At 50.6% G+C, this 25,445-nt stretch overlaps 1 protein-coding gene and 1 non-coding gene across 6 annotated transcripts in view; both read left to right on the forward strand.

Annotated features, from left to right (window-relative positions):
* The window catches only part of LOC144106449 (luciferin 4-monooxygenase-like), a 246,029-nt gene that overhangs the window by 199,245 nt on the left and 21,339 nt on the right, over positions 1–25,445 (forward strand). For all 5 annotated transcript variants that reach the window (XM_077639264.1, XM_077639263.1, XM_077639261.1 and 2 more), the window contains 2 exons: positions 671–815; positions 22,781–23,047. In XM_077639264.1, coding sequence (XP_077495390.1) covers positions 671–815; positions 22,781–23,047 — 412 coding nt within the window. The remainder of the gene's footprint in view (positions 1–670; positions 816–22,780; positions 23,048–25,445) is intronic.
* On the forward strand, positions 9,406–9,477 carry TRNAN-GUU (transfer RNA asparagine (anticodon GUU)). Its single transcript has one exon. It is a non-coding gene; the product is annotated as a tRNA-Asn (tRNA).

The raw sequence follows: 25,445 nt of genomic DNA on the forward strand, positions 1-25,445 counted from the left end.
GAGATCACTCTTCCACGTGTCCGCTGGCCATTACATACAGGGTATACACAGGGCCCACGCGGACAGTTCACAACCTTCCACTCAGTCCTTTAGTAAATTGCAAAGTGTCTTCACAGCTCTCCTCTCCGATGAAGGTTTATTCTAAGGACTTAGAATCTGGCTTCAGTAAGGGGCCGAGGATCTAAGCGGCGGAGTGTTACAGCCAGGAGGACAGGCTCACGCTGAAACCGAGGGCAGTTACAAAGTACGTGCTGTATTGTTTCGTCGCACACGCAGTTGTCACACGCAGGAGAGTGTACCATTGCGATGAACTGAGAGTAGGCATTTGTAAACGCCAGCCTCAGCCACAGGTGGCACAACAGCGTAGCATCACAGCGGCAGAAGCCGGACAGAGGCTTGAGCTGAAATCTATATGCAGGAAAAAGTATGCAGGAAAAAGGGCCGGCAAGGTTACCTGGAGATATTCAGAAGAGCTTGCGATAAGGATAGTGCAATCTCATTTTTACGAGAGCTGCTCCGGTCAGAAAGACGAGGATAAACTTAATGTTTGTGTTTAACCATTTCAGTCTCTTAAGTGAGTCCCTGTCATTCTAAGCAGCGCAACTCTCGTAACAAAGGAGCGAGCAGTGTGACAAAAGAGCTCAGGTTTCTTTTTTCCCTTGTGCCGGAGGTTGTCGACGTCGAGACCAGCGAGAAGCTGGGCCCCGGCGAGTGCGGCGAAATTTGCATCAAAGGACCGACCTGCTTCAAGGGTTACCTGGACAATCCCGAGGCCACGGCTGCCGTATTCGACGAAGAGGGCTTCGTCAAGTCAGGCGAGTGCGACCTATGCGCAAGAACGGCATCTAATCTGTGGAAAGGCAACAAAATGAAGAAGTGGTAACGGGCTGTCGAGGGTCAGAAATCTGCAGAAAATTTACAGCTGGAAGAATTTTGTTTCTATAGGCAAATAATTAGCCTGCTTGAAATAGCGCTAATATCAATCAATTGCGTTGCAAAAATTCCTGCTCACAAAATGTAACGACATTACATTGCAGTAACTCAATTCAATTATTTTCAATTTATCCACTTTAGCTTTGACTTAGGCCTATGCAAAAAAGTACACGGGAGCCAGCTTCGATAAGGATTTCAGGTTTCTAGGTTTATTTTTAGGCAAGCGAGAGTCAGCTTCAAACTGAAAATCATAAATTTAGCCCTGGTTTGCCGGCGCAGGGCTGAAAGCTGTGCCGACACTAAAAGCAGTTGCACTTTTTTCGAACCAGTTTTGCGGCGTGTGGAAATATCCGGGGGGGGACAAAGCCTTCCGCCCTGCCCGCACTCCCACTCCGCGGACGCAGCGTTTCCGCTTGCTAACCGCGTATGGCGTTCGTGCTCAAGGGACAAAGGGAAGGGCCGACACAGCGTGAACACTCATATGCTATTTATTACACTTGCAATTAATACACAGAGCGGACCAGCTAGCTACAAAACATCAACGAGGCATTCCTCGGAAATAGAAGGCTACGTAGGAAGGACTTCCGACTTACCGGCTGGGGCGGCGCAACTTCGGAACTATCCGCGGCGAACATTTGTATGCGCCCACAATGGCGGCCGGGTTTTTCCGTGCGCGCCGCATTCTTGGGGCAAGGCCAATCCCTAGCGTTTGCCGGGGAAGGTGCCGAGAGCGCAAATTTGCTGCGCGCGCTTAGCTGCCTGGAACCAGAAGCCCAGCGGCAAGGCACAACGGATCCCCGTGCGCTTGCCGCGGAAGGTGACGAGAGCGTGCTGCTGCCACCGCTCAAGACGCTGGCCGGATCCCGAAGAGCTCTGTTCGGTCACGGCCGGTCTCGAGGGGAGCGCGCGCTCTCTCTTACGGCCTGCGCAAGAGGGGCAGTTGCGACCTACCACCGCATCTCTCCGGCGGCGCTGCGAGCCAACCCTCTCTAGTGTTCCTGTATATATGCTCCCGCAGGGAGCAGAGTTGCGCGAAAGTCCGCCATTTTGTTCCAAGCTCTGCGGGAAAGCTGCTTGTCGTGTGGCAGGAGCCTCACGAGACAGCCGTTTAAAAGCACCCCTCCTCATCTCTGTGGGGGCTTCACAATACCCTCTCAGTAGGATAACAAAGCAGACTGCGCTCAAGAAGGGGAACCTCGGGCCCCGTCCTCCTCCCAGTGAGGGCTTCACAATACCCCCTCAGCCGTATAACAAAGGAGACTGTGCTTAAGATGGGAGCAGCTGGCCCCTCCCGCTCATCTGTTGGGCATGATCAGACACGGTTTGGAACAAAATACGTCAGCGTGAACACGTGATCGCCGCTCCGCGAATAGTGCTACGAGCGGCGCGGGGAAAAGAGTCGCGCATCTCTGCTCACTGCGGGAGCATATATAGGAACACAAGAAAGGGTTAGTGTTCTTGTATATGCTCTCGCAGGGAGCAGAGTTGCGCGACTGTTTTCCCTGCGCCGCTCGTAACACTATTCGCGGAGCGGCGGTCACATGATACCGCTGACGTATTTTGTTCCAAATCGTGTCTGCTCATGCCCAACATATCAGCTGGAGGGGGACAGCCGCTCCCATATTGAGCACAGTTCTTTTGTTATCCGACTGGGGGGTATTGTGAGGCCCCCACTGGGAGAAGGATGAGGCCGGAGGTTCCCCATCTTGAGCCCAGTCTGCTTTGTTATACGACTGAGGGGGTATTGTAAAGCCCCCACAGGGATGAGGAGGGGTGCTTCTAAACGGCCTTCTCGTGAGGCTCCTGCCACACGAGAAGCAGCTTTTCCGCAGAGCTTGAAACAAAATGGCGGACCTTCGCGCAACTCTGCTCCCTGCGGGAGCATATACAGGAACTCTAACCCTCTCCGCTTGAAGAGAGCCGCTGAAATGTTCGCTGGAGGCAGCCTCGGCGCGCTGGTTCTGACACCTTGCACATGTTACTGAACGGCTGCTCCCAGCGTTAAACCAGAACTTGGCAACCGTGTCTTATGCAGCCATCGCTATAGGCATGCAAAGCAGAGAAGTAGTAGATGAATTTCAAAACAATGAAGTTGGCATGCAATGATGGCGCATAGCTCGGATGGATCATTCGGGACTGGATCGAGTAAAAGTGAGGCATGGTATATCAGTAACAACCAGAGTTAGGAAACATTCATTTTCGTCTCAAAGGCCGGCACAGTCTCTGTCGGTACTTCAAAATGTATTCTGACAATAATAGCATTTGCCACTCCAATGCGTTCAAACGCATCTGTTAAATCTGTTGGCACTGCACGAAACACAATAGATAAGACAGACCGTTTGCTCTTTGAAACTCTCACATCGTTTCACATACTGAATAGAACCTACAGCAATAACAAGAACTGCTTGTATTGAATTATACAACATTGTCGTGTGACTGACAGTTCCGAGTGATGTCGTTTAGAGCCTGAAATGCTTTCGCGTTGGTTTGTGGATAAACCCAGACGGCTTGTCATTTTGGCTTGTCAATTTCTTTGTGTAATTAACGAGACGAATTCGGAGACACTTTTAAGGGATCAGATGTGCTTAGCGTTTTCCGTGGCTTCTGTCAACACCTTCCGGGCAGCATAGGAGGGGAGAATCTTCAAGATGTGGCTCAACGATTAGTTGCTCGGTTTCAAGAATATTTGATCGTGGAAGATCTTGAACGCCTTTTCAAAAAACGTCGTATTAATTTCCATGAGAGCTAGAAATTCTGGCTTTGGATAGGAAAGTTCACCATTCTCCTGGGCACGCAGCAGAAGTTTGTAAAGGGAGCTTGTTCGTCGTCACAAGCATAACGCAAGCGTCACATCCAAGATCACTGATAAGTTTGGCAGTATAGCCGCCTACGTACACCAAGCCTGAATAAGCAACAGACGCAGACGGAGCTGGAAGATGCGCTCGCAGAGTTTTCAGTTCTTCAACTACATCTTGGGGAACAGAGGCGGCCGCTTCTTCGGCGTCTTCACCTTGATTAGTGGTTTCATTCGATGGCAGTGCTTTTTTGTTTACAATGTGATCCAGAGCTGCTGTAACGGCTCTTGCGTCCAGCGCATCGTTACCTCCGCCCATAAAACGCGATTTTCCGAACAATGCTTCGACAGGATCACTGTCCAACTTTCTAGTGAGAACGTAGTTGATGCCTCTTCTGACTAGAAGTTGAGTTACCTCCAATGCGGATTTCATGGTGAAAAGTAGGCGAATGTACGTTTGCTCTGTGAAGTTCCCAACGCCAGGGGCGATGGAACAGTCTTCACGCAGCCGAAAAACTCAGTTTGCAGCCACAGTAGCCGGCCATCGTCTTCCTTGGAGATGGACATTTTGCAGTCACTTCCTTTGTATGTTGTGCTGTGAATGTCGAACCATTCCTTCATCACTTTCATGAACTAGATCGTAGATGTTGCGTCCTTGAAAGCAAAGAGAATGGAGCTGACTCGTGAGTTATGCTAGAGGTGGTCCAGAGCCGCGGTGACTTGGGGCGAAAACACCTGCACGGCGCGTAGCATGTTCATTTTCTCAAGGTTTGACGGATACACATGCTTTCGTGTCAGATTTCTTGCCAACTTTACCGTACTTTCCTTCTGGTGCTCATACAGTTTCTGCGCAAATGCACCGCTGATGACGCCAGTGCCGTCTGTGAGCTCCCGTTCCAAAAATTGGGTGCGGACATTATTGAAAACATGGCAAGGATCGAAGCTTAATAAAATTACTCTCTCATCCTCCTGAGGATGCTTCACTATAGCTGACAACGAACCGTTCCCCATGTGCTTAGACATCGTTGTGTTGGCTGAGTAGTTATCTGTAACGATACGAATGACTACAAAGCCGCATTCCCCAGCTGCAGAGATGACGTCCTTCGTCCAGGCATACAAGTCTCTCCCGCTGAGTTGCTTTGTAAAGTAATATGAACATGGTATCATGTACCAGCTGTCCACTCCGTGGAGCACGAAACATAGCACTCGGTTAGCAAGTGTTTCGTTCTTCGTACGTGGCGCACCATTTCCTGGCTTGTCTCTGATCCCCAAAACCACGTCGGGCTTCCGATCATATATGCACTTCGGCTTTATTGCTGCTTCATCGATTATTAATGAAGTCATGTGCTGTTTGGGCTGAGAAGGAAGCCTCCTGAATTAACCTTCCTTTCATGGCGTAACTCATTCCAGAAGTTGAGCTGGGACCAACGTAGTGCTGCAGTGTGAACTTATGTGGCAGTGTTAGCAGAGTAGCACGGGCATGATCATAACCCTTGGGCGAAAGAAATCGCCGTATGGCGCACTCTCTGATTAGTTCTTCGGGATAAGACTGGAATTTCTTCTGATATCCGTCGATTTGGTGAAGCAGGAAGACAGCCTTTTCCTCCCCCTTTTCAGCGTCTGAAGCAATATTTTCAAGAGATGAGTAGCGCTTGTCTTCGCGATATGTGGATACCACCTTCCTTTCTGCTTCTAGTTGCTGCTGTGCTTTTGAGACCTTGGAGTGATAGTACGCTATCTGTTAACGAAGCTTCGCTGTCATTTAAAAGGTATCAGCAAGCTCGCTGCCCATCGTTGGTTGCGTGCATATGGTAGTCATCTGCTTGGTTTCACCTTCCGGCGGCTCTAACAATGCATGCTCGCAATTTGCCGGCTGTGCCTTTCGTTTTGCTGGCTTCCTGGAAGGAGCAGTGTCTCTTACCTTTAGGGTCCTGAGTGATTTCTTCGCACTGGGTACTAAGATGAAGGATATCCTTCAAATACGGTTGGTGCCACACCGGGAACCAGTTTTCTTAATTTAGAATCACTTACGTAGTCACACACTAAGAAATGCTTGCTGCATACTGTAGTCGAGGGTGATTTGTCATTTATGACGAGATTCTCACTAGAAATGTTTTTTGCCATTTGCTGCACAGTTCCTGGTTAACTAGAAACTGGTGAAACGACACACCGGGGTCCTTCCGGACCGCAATTGACAAAACGGCACACAACAGTACACCATGGCCGCAATATAGCGAAGCTTCACTTCACAAGTTTGTGAGACGAATATCTATGAGAAGTCCGACGGAGAAACTTACTGGGGAAGGTGACCTTGTCAGCATGGCGAGCGAAGCATGAGGCAGGCCTATTGATGACTTCCTCCCTCCTTAAATGTCGGCCCCTGGTTGAACTCATCCATGGAGGCCAACGATGAAGGGGCCACGAGCGTTGCGGTGATGACTGCAAGACAGCTCGTATGGACCTCCTGCATGTTTGTAAACAAACGAGGTGGCGCTGCAGTCGCTAGCGAGCTCGTGGTAGGCAAAAGGTCGGGGAGTGGCGTCGCGGATAGGTGTTGTGCGCGGGTTTTCAAGCTTGTAGGCGCGTTTCCAGTTTCTGCGAATCATAGCAATGGTCGATGCTTCCAACTTAGTAATTTGTCGAAGTACACGAGCTCGCTTTGTCCACGTGCGGCCTATAAAGAGAAATAGTTTGCCACTGTGTATTGTATGTATGGTTAGTAGTAAACATGTAGAAAGCGTTCCTGCCGTTTATTTATGCGCTAGGCATTGGATAAAACAAGTTTTGACACTCTGCACTAGCCGGAATGATTTTTCTTCGGGACAGTAGTGAGGGAAAGTGCTGGCGTTGTTTCGTCGGAGCTGACATGCGCTCATCGTCTGCTGACATACGTGCATGTCGCGCTGCGCGAAAAGTGGGGACAGCGTCGTGTCCCCGATCTCCTGTCTCGCTTAGCGCTGTTTTTAGCCGCATGACCACGCACCAGCCAGGCCGACTTGTCCTCTTGTTAAGCTGGTCGATTTGGTGAAAATTTGTGATTTCTAGAATTATTTTCTTTCCTAGCCCTGAAGTCTAGTTTCGTGACGAAAAATTATAGCAAAATATTGAGTACAAATTTATAAATTACGCTTTTTAGAAGTGTGGTCGTCAAAAATTGTGAGGTAATTTCTTTGATTTCAGTGCCGCATTTCTTTGACCAAAGCGAAAGCGAAGATGCCATAAACGAGGGAATAAATTTTAAGGTTCGTTTTCTGACCTCTCACATTTTCTGCGACTGGATCACTCACCTTCGTAATTCGCATGAAAATCAAATAATTCCATTTGTCGCAAACTATTCCTGAGACGTTGAGGAGCGTAAAAAATCTCGATTTTTTTCCCTACACGTGCAGTATTGTGTTAGTTATTTTTTGTAAGAAACGTTTTCATGTAACTATGCATGCATAAGTACTGATCATATAGAAAAAGAACTAATCGCGTCATCATACAGAACAGGGGGCTTTATGCACATGCTGGCATAAAAAAACTGTGCACTATCTACTCAATTATTTGAGACCTAGCTTGGGGGGACTTGACGACGGTGTTAATTATAATTACCCAGAACTGCACCAGGTATAGCTATAAATAAAAGGAATGACTGAAACTAGCGTAGGAATTTCATATTTGTACCAAGTTAAGTTACATATCGCATGCATGAATAACGAAAACACTTTTCATGCCGCGTCCCCTCTCAATCTCGCCACGTGTCTGTTAGTAGCACACCTGCGGCTGCTTCTTTCCAAACAAGCTTCGCGATCATGTATTACCTCATGAAACATGACACATGCATGATGCAATGAAAAAGAATATGGCGTTTAGCACACTTAAGGTACGCTAGTCTAAGCACACCAACGCGACCGCGCAAGATTGACACAACTTACCAGACTTCTTTCTACTCGAATGAAATAATTACGTCGTCATATCAAGAAACAGTTTCAAGTAACTAATAAATGTCACAAAACGCGCCATTTAAACATGGTGTGCTATTAACAAAAAAACGCATTCCTTGGGGGCGAGTGAACCTGTCGGCGCCCCGTGCACTCCGGCTCAAGGTGATAAGTACGTGTGCAGCTACATATGTCTTTTCTTTCCTTGAGCAATTATCAGCCTACTATCCTGAAGTTCAGGTGAATGAACGCAGTAACTTGCATGCTATTAAGTGCATTGAGTGGCAGTGCCTATCGACTCCCAGACTTCGCGCTTTACTACCGTGGCCCAATGCCTGTTAGCCAGTTTCCGAATGCGGCATTTATGCGCGAGAAACCTATCGAGGCTAATTTAATATTTTTTATGTTACTACGCGGATCCAGCAGTGACGCAGCTGGTCAATATATGCTGCTTCTGCAGTGCACAGGCTTGAAGCAGCCGCCGGTAGCGGCGGCAGCTGCGGTAGGCACGGGCAAGCGGAACCTGTTTTGCCTACCATGCGAAAGTCGCTGCTAACATCAGCGCCACCGCATCTTCGTGACGTCGCGGGGTGAAGGAGGTCCATAGGCGGGGTGCAGGGGTCATCCCACGAGCAGCAAGGTCACCGGGCACCCGTCCTTGTCCCGCAGCAGGCATCCAAAATTAGCGTGCCGGGAGGGTGTTGTTCGCACCGACGCGCCTTTGTTGGAAGATAGGGGGGCTGCCCCCCCCCCCCCCCCCCCGCTCTTGTAGCCGCTGCAAACTGCTCGCCGGGGACTCCGCATCTCGATGACTCACGGCCGCTAGACAGCAGGCAGGGACCCATACAATGGAAAGCAGGCCGGGGGAGCTTCTCTTGAACTCTGCACATCGCTCCTATGATCTCCAAAAGTTTGAATCAAAAACAATGTGTACCGCGCAAACTGACCATTTGGTAAAATGCGGAGCAATGCGAGTGCCAAACAATCCTATCCGGCACCGCCCGAACGCTCGGTTCATTTGAACGTAGCTGGCTCTCTTCGGTCGAAGCACATTCGCGGTTCGCATTACGGCAGGGTGATGTTCAGCCACGTTAGCGTCTCTGATTCCGCGAAATTATAAATTCGCTTCGCAGCCCAAAAATACTAAGTTCGTTAGAACAAAGTCAGCTTTCTGCAGTTGAGCGAGACATCTCGGCTCTAGCGAGGTTTAATATAGAACATGCAAACCCGTTTGCGCGTGCTTGTGCCACGGTACGACTGTGTCCTCCCAAAAGCGAAAGGCAGCTCCCTAAGAGCCTTAGGCCTACTCGCTCTGACACTAGCCGGTGCCAACAAATGCCCAAGGACAACAGCTAGAACACAGCGCCACAAGGAGATATGTTTCTGCCAAGGTAATCCTAACGCGAACGGCGCCTACCGCTTCTCGCGGTGTCGCAGCGCCCCGGTGCTTTTCCTGTAATCACGACTGCAATCCAAATCAGCTGATTACGGCACCCGGCTCCCAGAGCCAAAGAGACAGAACAGAGAATATTTACAACTATGTACAAGAAAAATTGGGCCACCCTCCAGGCATCCCCATTTACTCGCTTCTGGCTTGCTGTTCTCCGTGGATGTCTCGGTCTCGCTCTCCATGTTCGGACCTCGTAAGTTCACCTTCCAAAGGTGTACCAATGAATTGCTCATCAAAAGCGTTACATGCACGGCAATTCTCCCCTGCTGCTATTACGCTCATCTCCCTGTCAAGAAAGCATCTTAGCCCGGCTAGCTCAGTCGGTAGAGCATGAGACTGTTAATCTCAGGGTCGTGGGTTCGACCCGACGTTGGGTGCCATTGTGGAAATATCCGAGGGGACGAAGCCTTCCGCACCGCCCGCACTCCCACTCTGCGGATGCAGCGTTCCCGCTCGCTAACCGCGGATGGGGTTCGTGCTCGAGGGACAAAGGGAAGGGCCGACAAAGCGTGAACACTAATATGCTGTTTTTTACACTTGCAATTAACACAAAGAGCGGACCAGCTAGTTACAAAACATCAACGAGGCATTCCTCGGAAATAGAAGGCTACGTAAGAAACACTTCCGACTTACCGGCTGGAGCAGGGGCGCAACTTCGGAAGTATCGGCGGGGAACATTTGTATGCGCCGACAATGGCGGCCGGGTCTTCCCGTGCGCGCCGCATTCTTGGGGCAAGGCCAATCCCTAGCATTTGCCGGGGAAGGTGCCCGGAGCGCGCATTTGCTGCGCGCGATTCTCTGCCAGGAACCAGAAGCCCAGCGGCAAGGTACAACGGATCCCCGTGCGCTTGCCGCGGAAGGTGACGAGAGCGTGCGGCTGCCACTGCTCACGACGCTGGCCGGATCCCGAAGAGCTATGTCCGGTCCCGCAGAATTCCGCGTAACCTACGAGGTGGCGCTCCCATCGCCGTTCCCTTTCCCCCATGAGGGAGACCTCCCTCCTCGCCCAACCGGGGCTTACCCGACGCACACCGATGGAGAAGGTCTGCCGCGTCAAAATGGAGGGGGAAAAAGGTTTTCACAGGCGATAAAAGAACTCAAAATAGTTATTAAATTAAGATTTCTTGCAAGAATTCTTGAATCGCTGTAATTTGTTTGAAATACTTAATGTTTTTTTCTTTTTGTGTGTGCGTGCGGCAGATGGCTGAACATTTGATTACGTGTTTTATAGTCTGTATATCCTATGCTGTGTTATATCCGTAGGCCACTGTATTGTATGTACATATTTCTTTTTGTATCTGGCTGCTTATTCTTGTATAAACGTGTTAATGTGTAACATCCCTCCCTGTAATGACCCTCAACTCAGGGTTGACAGTATTCCTAAATAAATAAATAAAATATATAAAATGAGGTCATGCTGAGGCACGGAGAGAGAGCCAGGACGAACGTGACATTGGCTACTGCGGCTTATTTGCCGGTTAATTGCCAGATGGAGGGGCGACGAGCTCACCGGTCGTAGACACGCGTCTGACTGCGTTTGGGGAGGAGTGACACTTGTGCCACCTCACTTGAGGACTCCGCGTTGGAGTACCTGAGGTAACCACGCTGCTGGGACGATGTCGGCACTGCCAAGTAAATTGTGGTTGCATAGCGCAGTGGACGAGTTCCCTTAGCGAAAAAAAACTGTGGTAAAAATGAATTTCAAACACATTGTATTAATTTCATATTAATTTTGCATTTTTTTCCCTATGCTCAAGTTGCTATACGAATGTTTTCTAAGAATGCTAGGAGTAATATTTCGAACATTCTTACAAATGCATTGATAGTACATCTAAAGCATACTGAAAATACACTAAAAATATAGAACTAATACATTAAAAATATGGAAATATACACTAAAAATATACAACTAACACAATAAAAATATACATTAGATACATTACATTGCAATAAAAATGCACTAAAAATATACAATTAATACATTAAGAAATGCTTCCGAATGCGTTTGGAAATTGCTATGAACCACCTTAGAACTCCGTTTGGTCCGAATGCCATTCGAAGTGTCGAATACCTTTTGACTCAAATGCCACTTAAAAGTCCGCGTAGCATGGGTATTATGATAGAATTGCACTAGTAGTAATAGAGTTATAGCACAGCGCCACTACCCTAATACTGCTCAAAAGCTATAACGTGCTCCAGCAACAAGCGTTTTTATCTCAACTCAAAACATCTACTTTGGCCATGTATGCATGCTAATTATAGTTAAACTGAAATGAGACCGACCTCTACAAGTCTCGAACCTTTTATAGAGAGCTCAAGTCAATTTTTACGAGTTCGGAAGATTACAAACTGTCTCTATGTTCTGGCAATATTGAACTTTGCCATGCCGTATTAGCAGATGGCACAAGGTTGACCAGCGTTTGCCACTATACTTTTAACACTGGATGAGTGATGGCAATGCTAGGCCAGTATAGACAGTATAGTATGCACAGCTATCTAGACTGGCATAGCCAATTTGGCAAACAGTGGGGAAACTCTGGCAAACATGGTCCGGGATAGCCATGATTCTAAGATGGCATAGCCAACAATGGCAAAGAGTGGGAGAATTCTGGCTTACGTGGCCCATGATAGTCATTATTTGATGACGGCACAGCCAGTACTGAAAAAGTGATGGAGAACAAAGGTCATCATTGGATGTGTTAGTGAGTGGCTCAGCCAATATAAGATGCTCATTTGGAACTCCGGGCATACTTAGGGCCATGCCTTGCCAAAGGATTTCTAACACTGGCCCGCAGTAATGTACTACCTGGGATTATGGACGCTAGTGTTTGCATTTTCAACGCCTATGTTTTTATTCCCGGTGTTTTTACTACAAAGCATTATATGTAGAACGATATTGCGGGCTATTTGGTTCATTGTAGAACAAAAGTTGGTACTGCGCGAATGAGACACGACAGGAGAACAGGAACAAAAACGACAACACAGGCGCAGACTTCCAACTGTTTATTTGAGACCGAAAGGCAAACGCTATATAACGCATGAACCGAGGCGCACAACCATCGCACGATCATCGCACAACCATCGCACTACCATCGATGCCTGTGCGCCTAGGTTCATGCCTTATATAACGTTTGCCTTTCGGTCTCAAACATTCGAAGTATGCGCCTGTGTTGTCATTTCTGTTCCTGTTTTCCTGGCGTGTCTCATTCACGCTGTACTAACCTTTTTTCTCCATTATGTGCACCATTAGCGCAAAAGCCGGCGTCCGCCGTCTATAGCACGAACTTCTGAGGATTATCAGAACGCCGGTGTACGATGTCATAACGCATGTAAGCGGACATGTACAGTGATGAATCATGAAACGTAATGCACTATTACGTCTAAATAATGGAATCCAACAGCTATCGAAACAAAAAAGCTAAAGGGATGCCTTTTTGTAGTTTTTATCACTGGGATATTTAAACAAAAGCAGAAGAAAAACCAACCACATGCCGTTTGTGGGATCCGAACCCATGACCTCCGAATTTCGCGTCCGGTGCTCCACCAACGGAGCTGGCTACGCCTATTCGATCTGCTGCTTTCGGGGGTATTTATGTATAGTGTAAGCAAACCTTGAAAATGTTCACTAGCGCCACCCTCGCCCATAACGGCGGATGTCCTGTATTACCGCGAGTGCCACGTAGGAACGTGGTGGAACGGTGAGGGTGGAAGCTGTGCGAGAACCCGCTTGTGCTACCTATGGCACCACGGCTGCCAGATTCGAGGCTTTCTTTTCCTCCACTTGTATGCGAATACTATGACCTACGAAAGTCATGACTCATAGTCATTCTGGAACGTGTCATGTCTCAGAACTTTGCAAGTCACTTGGGGTAAGGTTGTGCAAAGTATGCGTATTCATGACTCGCAATCATAGTAACGGCTCGTAATCATTGTGCAACGTATCTTGACCCTACACTTTAATTTTTTAGCATCCTCACAAGTAAGCAACCTCTGATGAATATTTTCGCCCTCCTTTCTTTTTGTTGTAAAGCATCGGGCTGATGCTTCTTTAGCGGGATAGCTGTACCAAGCTTTGTCGTGTTTATTTGTTAATGCCCTAGGAGAGCAGAAAGTTGGGCTGGTTGGTTAACCTGCACACTGAAAAAATTGTGCAGAATTTGTTCTTGTGTTTATGCGCGATTTTCTCACTTCGAACTGTAATTCACCGCAAACGGTTTTTCGGCTTTCTGCTCCGGGATGTGATGAGTTTTATCTCGAATGTCGCAGCTGTGGTGTCTGTGCGCGCCGCTGATAAGTCACTCGGCGAAGTGCGCAACTGCCGCCAAGCGGTTAAAAGCGGAGCATCGCCTGTGAGTGGTGGCCATTCCGTACGAGCCACGAATCCAGAAGCGTGGGACAATAAACGTCGTTTCTGTCGGGAACATGTCTGCTTCTTGCCACGGCTCTCGGACACGCAACAGAAACCACGCTCAGCTACCGGTACGCGATTGTCGTTGATGGTATTGGTACCTTCAGAAAGCTCTGCCTGATTTAAATTGAGCGCGGCCGACAGCGGCGGTGATTCTATTCCTCGACGACCACCAAGCACGCTTGTTGCTATCGCCGCCGCAGTCTATGGTATGCAACGTGGGGTCCCAGTGGGTCCCACATAGGCAAGTGTGGCTAGGGCAAACACCAGGGCACCAACATCGGCCCTCTGCGGGGCCGATGTTAAAACTTCAGAACAATTATGTATTGTGTTGTAACACTTCTTTTCTATTTTACCTCTTAAGTATATCTGGATGATTGTTTTTCCGGGACAGAGGACCTTTTTATGTTGTGTTTCGTATCTTGCGCTTCTCCGCACTGCCATGTGTAAAGGTGGTTGAGGGCCTCTCAAGCTGCACAGTAGCAACTTTTATCTCGGCCTCCTCTATGATATCAAGCAATAAAAGTAAGAAAGAAGAACGAGAGAAAGAAAGAAACAGAGAAGGGTGGAAAGAAGGAGAGAAAAAAGAAAGGAAGGAACGAAGGATGGATGAAAGGAGGGAGGCAAGGGAGCAGAGAAGGAAGGAGGGAACGAAGGCGAAAGGGAAGTAAGTGAAGAAAGAGAGAAATAGAAGAAGAGGAAGAGAGAAAGCGAAAGAAACCTTCATTAATGGGTACATAAGTGCAAGCTCGTTTCTGATTGCGAAATTGTGGGTCTGGCTAAGGAGAGCACGGGAAGGGGGTCGTGACGATCGGGCAGATAAGGAATCCAAGAGCCAAGCGATCCGTAGTTCTCTGCGTTGCTCGGAAGCCGTATCAGAGGGCTCAACCGACACAGAATTCAGGGCGGATATACAAGGCACTGCCTCAGACGGCAGAGGGGAACGTGAGAGGGCATCAGCATCTACATGGTTACGGCCGGAATGATAGACAACGTTAATGTACGCTTGGAGTCGCAGAGCTTAACACGCCAGTCGACCGGAGTGATCTTTCAAAGAGGACAGCCAAGAGAGGCGCGGTGTTCGGCGACAACGTCAAAAGGGCACCTGTAGAACTAGGGGAGAAATTTGACAATTTCCCAGAGGATGGCTGAACACTCCTTCCCGGCGACGGAATAGTTGGCTTCAGTCTCCGTGAGTGTCCGGCCGGCGTAAGCAACAACGTATTCGTCAAAGCCAGGCCTGCGCTGAGTGCGTACTGCACCGAGGCCGACGCAGCTGGAATCAGTGTGCAGCTCCGTGCGAGAAGAAGGTAGAAATCACACAGGATTGGCGGAGTCATAAAAGGCGACAGAGTGTCCGAAAAGGCTACATTACAGCCTGGCTCCCAGGTCAAAAGGTCGTAGCTGGAGAAGAGCTTGGTCAGAGTGTCGATTGTAGAAGCAAAATTGCGGACGAAGCGGCGAAAGCCCGAACAGGGGCCAACGAAGCTGCGGAGTTCTTTCACAGAAGTGGGCTTCGGAAATTCGGCCATAGCGCACAAATTTTCCGTGTCCGTGAGAACGCCATCTGTAGGGTTCGGCGCGCTGTCGCATCGATTTGTACATGTGTTGCGAACATTCCGCGAGAGGGCAGTGACCTAGGCTGCGTGTCCGGTTTTGTTTTATTTAGTTTTCCTTTGGTGCACGCCGTTAGAAGGTGACTCATGCCTTTTTGGTTAGTCTCCCCATTCGCCGTTGCGATTTCCTTCGCCACTCCAGACGGCGGGGCTCTCTGCCGGCCTCCACCTTGGACCCCTGTCCCCTTTGCGAAGGATTGGAGACCACCTAGGGAGGAACTCGGGGGTAAGGGAAAACGCTGACATCAGTTCTGAGCTTTCCTATTCGTCAAAACCGATGAGCCGCAGTTAGCAGTTTATTTTTACGGCATCTTCGGGGTGTACCCGCGAAGGGAGCCGCGCCCGTGTGCTTTTGTCTCTAGCTACTCCTAGCTGGGAGGCGCTCGGTCTGGCCGAGTGCGGAGGGAGTGACCGTTGAGAGCTTGTGCGAGGCGCACCAGTTTGACTGTTGGAGCGCGCGGTGTCCCTCGCCTCTGTGCGGGCGGTCGGATAGGCCGGCCGCGGATAGGTGTGGCCGTATACTGACTTTTGTTTGTACCCACCTGTAAATAGCCTTTATAAAAGTTCGTTTCTCACTAAATCGCTTCGCCTGCAAGTCATATCATCGAGAAGGCTTCAAGCGGTGCATCCAGTTTCTGGAAATCACCGGTACTCACCGGCAAACCTTTCCAGGCGCAGTCGACAGTACTGGCGCTCTGCAGCGGCCCCGAGGAACGGACGAAGACATCCACGGAGAGAGCAACGAAGTTCGGCATCCAAGGCGAGATACCGAAAGGACGACAGGCTACGGGGGTACGAAGGTGTGAACCGCATCGGGCGTGAAACGCCGAATACAAGGCCTTCAACCGACACAGGGTGGTATCCCTGACAAACGGCGCAGTTGGAAGATTCAAGTGGACACGGCTTTCTGCGGAGCGGACACGGGCGCTATCGGACACCAGCGGAAGGCGACACCTTGGTGAGAGGCCCAGCCGCTGCGGCTGATCATCGCGACAAGGAGCGCCGTTGCAGAGGAATTAAGCGAGCTCCTTGTGACGGGCTTCGGAGGCTGTTGGGCGCGAAGAGAGGCGACATCCTGGTGCGAAGCCTCTGGAGCTGTTGGAGTCGAAGAGGGGACGCCAGCTGAGGAGTGTCTTGGAGGAAGACTGGTGCAAATGTGCGGAGCAACGAGGAGGCGGCAAGAGGCCTCCGAGGAAGAGAGTGCTGCAGCCGTGGCAAAGGACGAGGCGGCATCTGACTGAGAGGTTCGGAGAGGTCGCAGGAGCCATGGGCAGCGACGCGACGGCAGAGTGAGTCCCCCTTCTCATTTGCTTGCCTCCGTAGCGCTCGAGCCGCAGGGTAAGAGAGCAACGGGTGTGATCGCCGCATTCAGGTGTTCGAGTGGGCAATACACCAGGCGCGCCTTATGGTCCAGGCTGGACGATGTCAGCCTGGAATCCCTCGAGCGCGAACTAGCGATAGCCAAACAAGATTTCAAGGAGATAAAAGAATCTCTCCAGAAAGAGCGAAGTGCGCAGCAGGAGGTGGTACCACTAGAGCGAGCTCAGAGCCGATCACCCCCTCCGGGTAGAGGAGACGGCAACGAATCGCTGAGCAGTGTCCAGGGGATGTGGTTAGTTGCTGCAGCTTGAAGCCGGTAGGGAACGAAAGCGCTTCGAGCGAAGCGCAAGTCCCGGCAAACAATGTAGAGATTGCTGGCGCTGAGTTGCCGGATGCTGCTCAGTCAGCAATCCAGGTTGAAAGAGAACAGCGGTCCCTACCTGCTCGCTTGGAGATGAGCCCCGTGGAGGGGAAGGCCGATAAAGCCCATCCAGTGGGGGACGCACGTGAGGGCATGACGGACTTTTGCGCTGAACCTCATGAGCACGAGGAAAAGGGCGGCTCGCCAGGCGCAGGCGTCCAGTGTGAACTGTCTTTGCGCATCGACATGGAAGCGGTGCGTCGGGGGTGTTTCACCAATGACGCGGATGAAACATCGAGCTCAGCGGTAGCGGCGTCGCTTGAGGCGCAGGTGTCGCAGCTGACTAGAGCTGATTCTGAGACAGCGGACACGGGTACAAGCAATGCTACAGTGGAGAGATTGCCATACGGCAGGTCAGCTGGTGTGTACAGTGTCTGCGGCCTTTACCGTGAATAGAGCACGGAAACACGTCAAAAGTTTGCGACGCACGCCAATTCACGGCACGAACTTGGCGTGCCTTTGCCTATGCAGCCCGAGGGACTGGCGTCCGGCGTAAAGACGCTACCGCAGTTGAGCACGCAGAGCAGGAAGGCCTCAGAAAACATGGCTCTGTCCATAGTGAAGGCGCGTGGCCTGAGTACGCTGACCGCCAAGAGGGTCGTAAGTTGGATAGACAGCAGTGCAAACGGAATGTCACTGCGCTGACCGCCTGTGCCGTACCGATATTCGGTCGTAGACGGCGGGTGCGAGTGTTCGACCCGGGAGGACGCCGCTGACTCGTAGGCTGCGTGTGCCATGCCCACTCCACCTTTAACAGGCCTCGCCATGTCCCAAAAATGACCCGTGCGCAGGAATGCAACACGGCTAGCCTTGGTAGCACGTCTCGAGATGAAGCAAAAGGCTCGAGTAAGCGCGCATGCAGTAGGTGGGTGTGGGGGATCCAGCGTTGGCAGGAGTCAGTGTTCAGGGACTACAGACATGGACATGACCGAATGTTCTTGTGCGGCAGTTATGCTGATTTTACCTTGTGTGCATCAGTGATTACGGACAGTGTGATATAAACTGCTCGGAACTGTCTTTGTTTGCATATTACAGATGTTTGAGTGCCCCGAGAATGATGTGCTGTCTTAGTTACAAGATTGAGAGTATTTGTCATTGGCACTGTCGTTAGCATTGTCATTAGCATTGTCCTCGGGATGGGTGTGAGTGTGCGACGAAGGGTCGCAGCATGCGGGCTCGAAGGCTCCGGTTTCTTGCTCGTGCAGAGGTACTCAACCGTCACTTGCCGATCCCTTTTTGTTGTTTGTTGCCTTGGCTTATCTCTGAATAGATTAGCCGAGTCTGGGGGGGAAAGTGTAGGGTTCGGCGCGCTGTCGCATCTTTTTGTACATGTGTTGCGAATATTCCGCGAGAGGGCAGTGACCTAGGCTGCACGTCCGGTTTTGTTTTATTTTGTTTTGCTTTGGTGCACGCCGTTAGAAGGGGACTCATGCCTTTTTGGTTAGTCTCCCCATTCATCCTTGCGGTTTCCTTCGCCGCTCCGGACGGCGGGGCTATCTGCCGGCCTCGACCTTGGACCAATGTCCCCTTTGCGAAGGATTGCGAGGCCACCTAGGGAGGAACTCGGGGGTAAGGGAAAACGCTGACATCAGTTCTGAACTTTCCTATTCGTCAAAACTGATGAGCCGCAGTTATCAGTTTATTTTTACGTGTGGAAAGGGGCGCGGGCATCTTCCGGGTGTACCCGCGAAGGGAGCCGCGCCCGTGTGCTTTTGTCTCTAGCTACTCCTAGCTGGGAGGCGCTCAGGCCGAGTGCGGAGGGAGTGACCGTTGAAAGCTGGTGCGAGGCGCGCCAGTTTGACTGTTGGGGCGCGCGGTGTCCCTCGCCTTTGTTCAGGCGGTCGGCTAGGCCGGCCCCAGATAGTTGTGGCCGTATACTGACTTTTGTTTGTACCCATCTGTAAACAGCCTGTATAAAAGTTCGTTTCTCTCTAAATCGCTTCGCCTGCAAGTCATATCATCGAGAAGCCTTCAAGCGGTGCATCCAGTTTCTGGAAATCACCGGACCAACACCACCAGCAAGCCTTTACTCCATCCTTTGACACATGTCGGACAATGGTGTGCTGCTGAACTCTGAAGCGGCGCTTTTTTTAAATTGAGCAGGAGGCCAACGTTGGCCATGAATCGAAGAACAGTCTCAAGGCGCTGGAGGTGAAGCGAAAAATGTGGAGGAAAAACCACAGTGTCGTCCAGGTAGCAAAGGCATGTGTGCCACCTCAGCCCTCGGAGTAGGTTGTCCATCATAGTGTGTGCATCGCAGTGGCCGAAAGACATGACAGTAAAGGCTCCTGCCAATAACCGGAGCGCCGGTCCCATGAACAAAAGAACTCAGCTTCCTGCAGGCAGTCGTGGGCATCGTCAATACGAGGGAGAGGCTAAAGGTCCTTGCGTGTAATCTGGTTCAGACGGCGGTCTATAGTCTGCGCAGAACCGGATGTAACTGTCTTTTTCTTGATGCCCACCGGAGATGCCCACCGGCGTGCGACGGTTTTATCACGTGGCGCTTATGCATGTCGGTCACCTGTTCTTCAGTGAAGCGGCGCTCAGCGGCTGAGACGTGGTACGAACGTTGGCGCAGAGGGGCATGGGTGCCAGAGTCAATACAGTTGGTAGCGGGGGTTGCGCGGCCCAAAGAAGGTTGCTGGTAGAAGAACGACGCTTCAAAACGTGGTAGGAAGGCGGCAAGTAGGGCTTATTCTGTAGGCGTCTGGGCGGCGTCGATGGATCGAGGAAAAATATCGAGAGATTGCGGATTGGTGATGGCACATGCGTAACGGCGCCTATGTGAAGGCCGGCCGTGCTATCGACGAGGGGGTATGCTGCAAGGCGACGCTACGAAGCGATTGACCACGGAGTAAAGTGGTAGGGCAGGAGAACGGGTTGGACTCATCAATAGCGCTTGACCCACGAAGAATTTTCAGCAAGGCATGAGGAAGCAAAACGAAATTCTGGTCAGCACATCGTAAGGAAGGCTTATATATTACAATTGCGCCGGAGAGAGCAGCACAAGAAAGAAGCACCAGCACTGATGAGAAAGGCAGAACGTCTGTGTGCTCTGATACGACGACAGTAGCGGCAGCAGCACCGAGTACGTCCAAGGGAGCGTCACTGAAGGGCGAGAACTCAAGCTGAACACGGGCGCAGTCTATATCTGAGTGACGTGTGGAGAGGAAGTCCCAAGCAAGGACGACGTCATGAGATTAGCGGGCGAGGACTATAGTATATGGAACGTCTTCGATAAGCAGGTGGGCGGTGCAGGCGCTAACGGTCGAATGTCCTGAGCGCTGGCGGTGCGAAGAGAAACGGCAGGAAGAAGCGCCGTCACTTTTTTGAGTCGCTGACAGAGGGTGTGAGTGAGCACGGACACGGCTGCGCTAGTGTCGACAAGGCTTCGACGGATACTCTGTCAACCAACACGGTAAAAATAGGAAACGCCTCGAGTGAATCGTTGACGCCGCAGTTCTTGCCTCCGGAACTGCGGCCGTTAGTTTTCCGCGTGGATGGTGGGTTGGCGGCGGAGCATCGAAGAACAGGAACGCCGGTTAGGAAAAATGACGAGCTGTGGTAGTGGAGATGGCAACTAGGAGAAGAGGAATCCAGAGTCGGCTCATGTGACGCAGGCGAGGAGAACGCTGGAAGGTCGTACGTCGGCTGACTCCCATATTCGTATGAACGGTGGTCAGGACTGCGGCACAAACGAGCCACGTGGCCAGTGACGCCCCAAGCGTGTTTTACATGCAAGCGAAATGCCACCGAATCCTGTCGCCGCGACGTAAAAACCTGTTTCGACCCGTCGCGGCGGCTCGGCCAACCAGAGCGAAGGGGTTCTAACAAGTTGGAAATTTTCGCAGCGACAGCGCGATAGCTCCACCCTCTGACCAATGACTGCACGGCGGAAAGCCCACGTGAAAAGAAGAGGATTTCTTGCGGGAAGACGTTTGCTTACTACACGTGCTTCCGACGCGCACGAGCGAACTTTAAAAAATTATATTGTGGGTGTCAAAATAAGAAGTAGTTGATATTTAACAAAAACGAACTCTTATGAACAAAATTTGAGCAGTCTTGGAAAAATAATCCATGAACATTGTCCGTGTTGATGGTTGCAAACCACCGGATCCAACCGCGAGCTCGTATTCATAGACAGCAACAATGGGATTCGCAGCGGCTGTAAACGCTCTGGAGCGACGCATGTGAAACAGAACCTTGCGAAAAGCATCGCTGCGCAGAGCTGCTGGTCGCTCAGTGCGCTGAATCGCTTGCATATGAACCACCCTACAGGCGTAGCAAATAAGTCCGTTGCCTTGTGTGCGCCAGGGGTCGCGAGGCTGCGGCTGAGGTCGTGAGCGGGCAACCGAATGATAAGTTGAGGTTTCAAGTCGTTGGGGTTGTAGCAGGTGGTAAGGCCGCCTGTAGACCGGGGCAGCAGGTGAGGGTTGCGATCGCACCACAGCCTAACGCACTAAGAAGAGCCGCGACCAGTGGCGGCTGAGGATTAGGTGGCAGGTCCTGTCTGACATGCTAGATGTTGGGAGTGAGCCACGGCGCAGGTGTAGGCGGGCAGGTAGACAATAAACACAGCTGACGTGCGACTTCCTTATGGACAAACTGCTAAATGATCTGAAGGGCCAACTGGTGGTTCAGAGCGCCGTCCCCGGGAAGAGCCAAGCTGAAAACAGTGGTGTCCTGAAAGCCGGAACGCCGGGTGGGAAGGTGCTGTTTGCGCAGCTCATCAAAGTTTTCGCTGATCACATCGGACACAGTCTAAGACTTCTTGGCGACGAGCATCTGGAAGGCATCATCGTCAATGCCGTTCATAATATTTCTCATCTTGTCGGCCTCACTCATGGAAGGGTTTAACGCTTGCAGAGATTGACGTCATCTATGCGAATGGTGAAGTTTTCGCCGGTTTGTTGTGCCCGACTTTGCAAGCGTTGCTCGTCGCGAAGTTTACGCACAATGGAACGGCCGAAGACCTCTGTCAGGGTGGCTTTGAGAGCCGCCCAGCTTTTGATATAAGCCTCGTGGTTTCGGAACCACAGATTGGCAGCGTCGCTCAAATAAATATAACATTGGTGAGCTTTACGCTGTCTTCTGACTTGTACGCGCTTAAGCGTTTTTATGAAGCCAATCAGTCCTCCACATCCGTGTCATCTGTCCCGCGAGGATGGCTGCGTCAGGCTGCTGCGATACGCCGGAACAGAAGGCAGCCGACGGAAGCGGCCATGCAGCTGGGGCGCTGGTCTCAGGCATCGCAGAGGTGGTAGGCAATGGTCGGCTGCGAAGCTCTAGTGTGAGGGGATTGCTGACACCTCTGCCACTTGTAATAAGGGACGTCTTAGAAGGCGCTGCGTCGCGAACTAGCAGTAGAGTACAGATGGTGAAGATGATTTTTATGGTGATGATTATGATATCCTCGGGCTTAATGGCACATACCCTCGGCGGGGGATTGGCCAGCAGCAGTGGATGATGATGATGTCCTCGGGCTTAATGGCACGTACCAAGGCGGGGGATTGGCCAGGGTGCATTGCTGATACCAACGCACACATTCGTAAGGAATGGAGTAATTGGATCATTTTTCGAAAAAGACTCGAACAGCGATGAGTGCAGAGCATACACGAGCTCCGGAGCGTTCAGCGCTTGTCGTCGTCTTCTTCTCTAAGCGCCAGTCATTGAAAGTTCCGGAGCTCAAGGCCAGCCTTAAAATTCTAATATTTTCCAATATTTCAACACAATAAATTACAACATAAGTGATAAATTGCTCTCCATTGCTGCGATGACTGTTGGCTTCGTTCACATCTGCTTAGTTCTACAATTGTGCTCAACTAGAGTTTAAAGTGCCTTGCGAAGATTTTTTGACGATGTTCGGCAGGGATAATATGAGGCCAAAGCATTAGCTGATGTGTTCCTGCCTGTAGGCGACACGGGTTATTACTCAGCTCGGGGCGAGCTGTACGTGCTGGATCGCATCAAGGACCTGATCAAGTGCATGGACCAGCAGGTGGCGCCCGCAGAGTTGGAGGAGCTCCTCCAGGAGCACCCTGACGTGGCGCAGGCAGCTGTGGCCGGGGTCCCGCACCCGGAATATGGTGAGGCACCCCTCGCCTTCGTGGTGCTCGACCGGCGCCCCGAAACTGAAGACGACGAACGTGTCAAGAAGGTGGCCATCACTGGCTACATCAAAGGTAAGTTCTCCGGGAAGCGAGGATGCCCCCGTTCTATTATAGTCATGCGAATGAAACAGCGAGAATGTGGAGTCCAGACGTTAAGAAAAAAGTACGAAAATTCTTACGCCTTTGTTATGTTTTGCCCACGGCCCATGCTCTGTGCGATGTCGGTGCCCAAATGGTCGAAATCATCCGGCGCCATGAACTACGCCATCCCTCATAGCCTGAGTCGCTTTGGAAAGTCACACTCGATAAACCAACCAATCAACCATATCATTTTCGTATTACTTGGGCGCGCTGGCGCGTTTTGAGACATGAAAAGCGTAACACAAAAGGAAGAGGTTCCATGAGAATTTCTTATTAAGAACCACACAGAAAACTTGCAGAATTCGTCACATGAAATGCTTCGGCACCGAGGGCTGTAGTGTAGACCTGCGAACGCCCTTTCCCGCCTGATCTGATCAAAAATTCCGCTTAGAAGTGCAAGAAGATAGCAAAAAAATTAAGGACACAGAGACATCCGTGTCACTGCGCAAGTTCTAGTAAACTACAGATCATACAAAGGGTGCACACGAAGGGCTGGCTCTAGGCAACTGTCAGCGCCGCCAACTCAGCTATAGCATCCCGAAACTCCATGTAACGCTTTCAGAAGCAGAATCAGCCTTGGTGTTGGTTTTAAATTAGTGCCCACTCTTTCCGCTGCAATAAAGAAAAAGTTGGGCCCTCACGCTCTAAGGCACAAATAGTAGTCATCACCATCATCATCAGCCTGACTAAGCCCACTGCAGGGCAGAGGCATTTGCCATGTCTCTCCAATTAGCAGTGTCCTTTACCAGCTGCGGCCACTCTATCCCCGCTAACTTCTTAATCTCATCTGCCCACATAACTTTCTGCCACTCCCTGCTACGCTTGCCGTTTCTTCGAATCCACTCCATTAGCCCTAAGGCCAGCGATTATCTTGCTTTCGCATTAAATGCCCTGCCGAAGCCCATTTCTTCCTCTCGATTTCGACTATAGTGTCATTAACTAGCGTTTGTTCTCTGACCTACTCTGCCCGCTTCCGGTCTCCTCACGTCAAACTTATCATTTGTTTTTTCCTATCTCTCTGCGTTGTCTTTATCTTAAGCTAAACCCTTTTACTTAGCTTCCACGTTTCTGCCCCATACGTGAACACCGTTAAGATACAGTTGTAAACTTTTATCTTGAAGGATATCGGTAAACTGGCATTCATGACCTAAGAGAACATGCCATATGCGCTCCACCCCATTCTTATACTTCTAGTTATTTCCCTCTCATCATCCGGATCCGCGGTCACTATCTGCCCTAAGTATTCCTTTACCACTTCGAGCACCTTGCTGCCAATTGTGAACTGCTGTTCCCTTGCTAGGCTGTTGAACATTACTTTGGTTGTCTCCATATAAATCTTTAGACCCGCCGTTCTGCTCTGCCTGCCCAACTCATTGATCATGATTTGTAGTTCATCTCCTGAGTGACGTAGAAAGGCAATGTCAACAGCGAATCGCAGATTATTAAGCTATTCTCCATTCCATTAACTCTTATCGCCAACTGTTCCCAGTTGAGGCCTCGGAATACCTCCTGTAAATAGGCGGTGAATATCATTGGCGATATGGTGTCTCCTTGCCTGACGCCCTTCCTTATTGCAATTTTATTGCTGAGTTTATGGAGGACTGTGGTAGCGTTTGGGAGTAAGGGGTAAGTGGTATTAGTCTGTTAATACGTAGATAGGAAAACCTGAAATTCAACGAAAGGAAATGGGAACATACCGCGCAGCTCCTTCGTCACTGTAGACGCGGGGCCACAGCATCAGCCGCAATCAGCAGCCGAACCTCGTAAGTGTGCCAATGAGCGCCGGCAGCGGCAGCATGCAGCCGTTCGTAATGCGGAGCTCGATGCCGCTAAGCTTTGCTGTCAAAGCGACTGCCGTTGCTAGATTGAAATGGACTAACTACCCCCTTGGTCTTGCACGCCCCTTCGATGGAGGTTTCGCCTCGTCAACACGTGATAGTGCATGAACAATGTGCTCGCGAAGTCAACAGCAGACGGAACGCAGCTACCGGGACTCGTTTGCGCTGAATTGTTCGTGTTTAGCCATAGCTTGTCCATTTCAATAGCAGATTTTACTGCGTCAACGGTATAATACTGTTTAGGCAAAATATTGCTGTGTGTGTGTGTGTGTGTGTGTGTGTGTGTGTGTGTGTGTGTGTGTGTGTGTGTGTGTGTGTGTGTGTGTGTGTGTGTGTGTGTGTGTGTGTGTGTGTGTGTGTGTGCGTGCGTGCGTGCGTGCGTGCGTGCGTGCGTGCGTGCGTGCGTGTGTGTGTGTGTGTGTGTGTGTGTGTGTGTGTGTGTGTGTGTGTGTGCGTGCGTGCGTGCGTGCGTGCGTGTGTGTGTGTGTGTG

This window comes from Amblyomma americanum, chromosome 10, assembly GCF_052857255.1.
Source record: "Amblyomma americanum isolate KBUSLIRL-KWMA chromosome 10, ASM5285725v1, whole genome shotgun sequence".
NCBI lineage: Eukaryota > Metazoa > Arthropoda > Arachnida > Ixodida > Ixodidae > Amblyomma > Amblyomma americanum.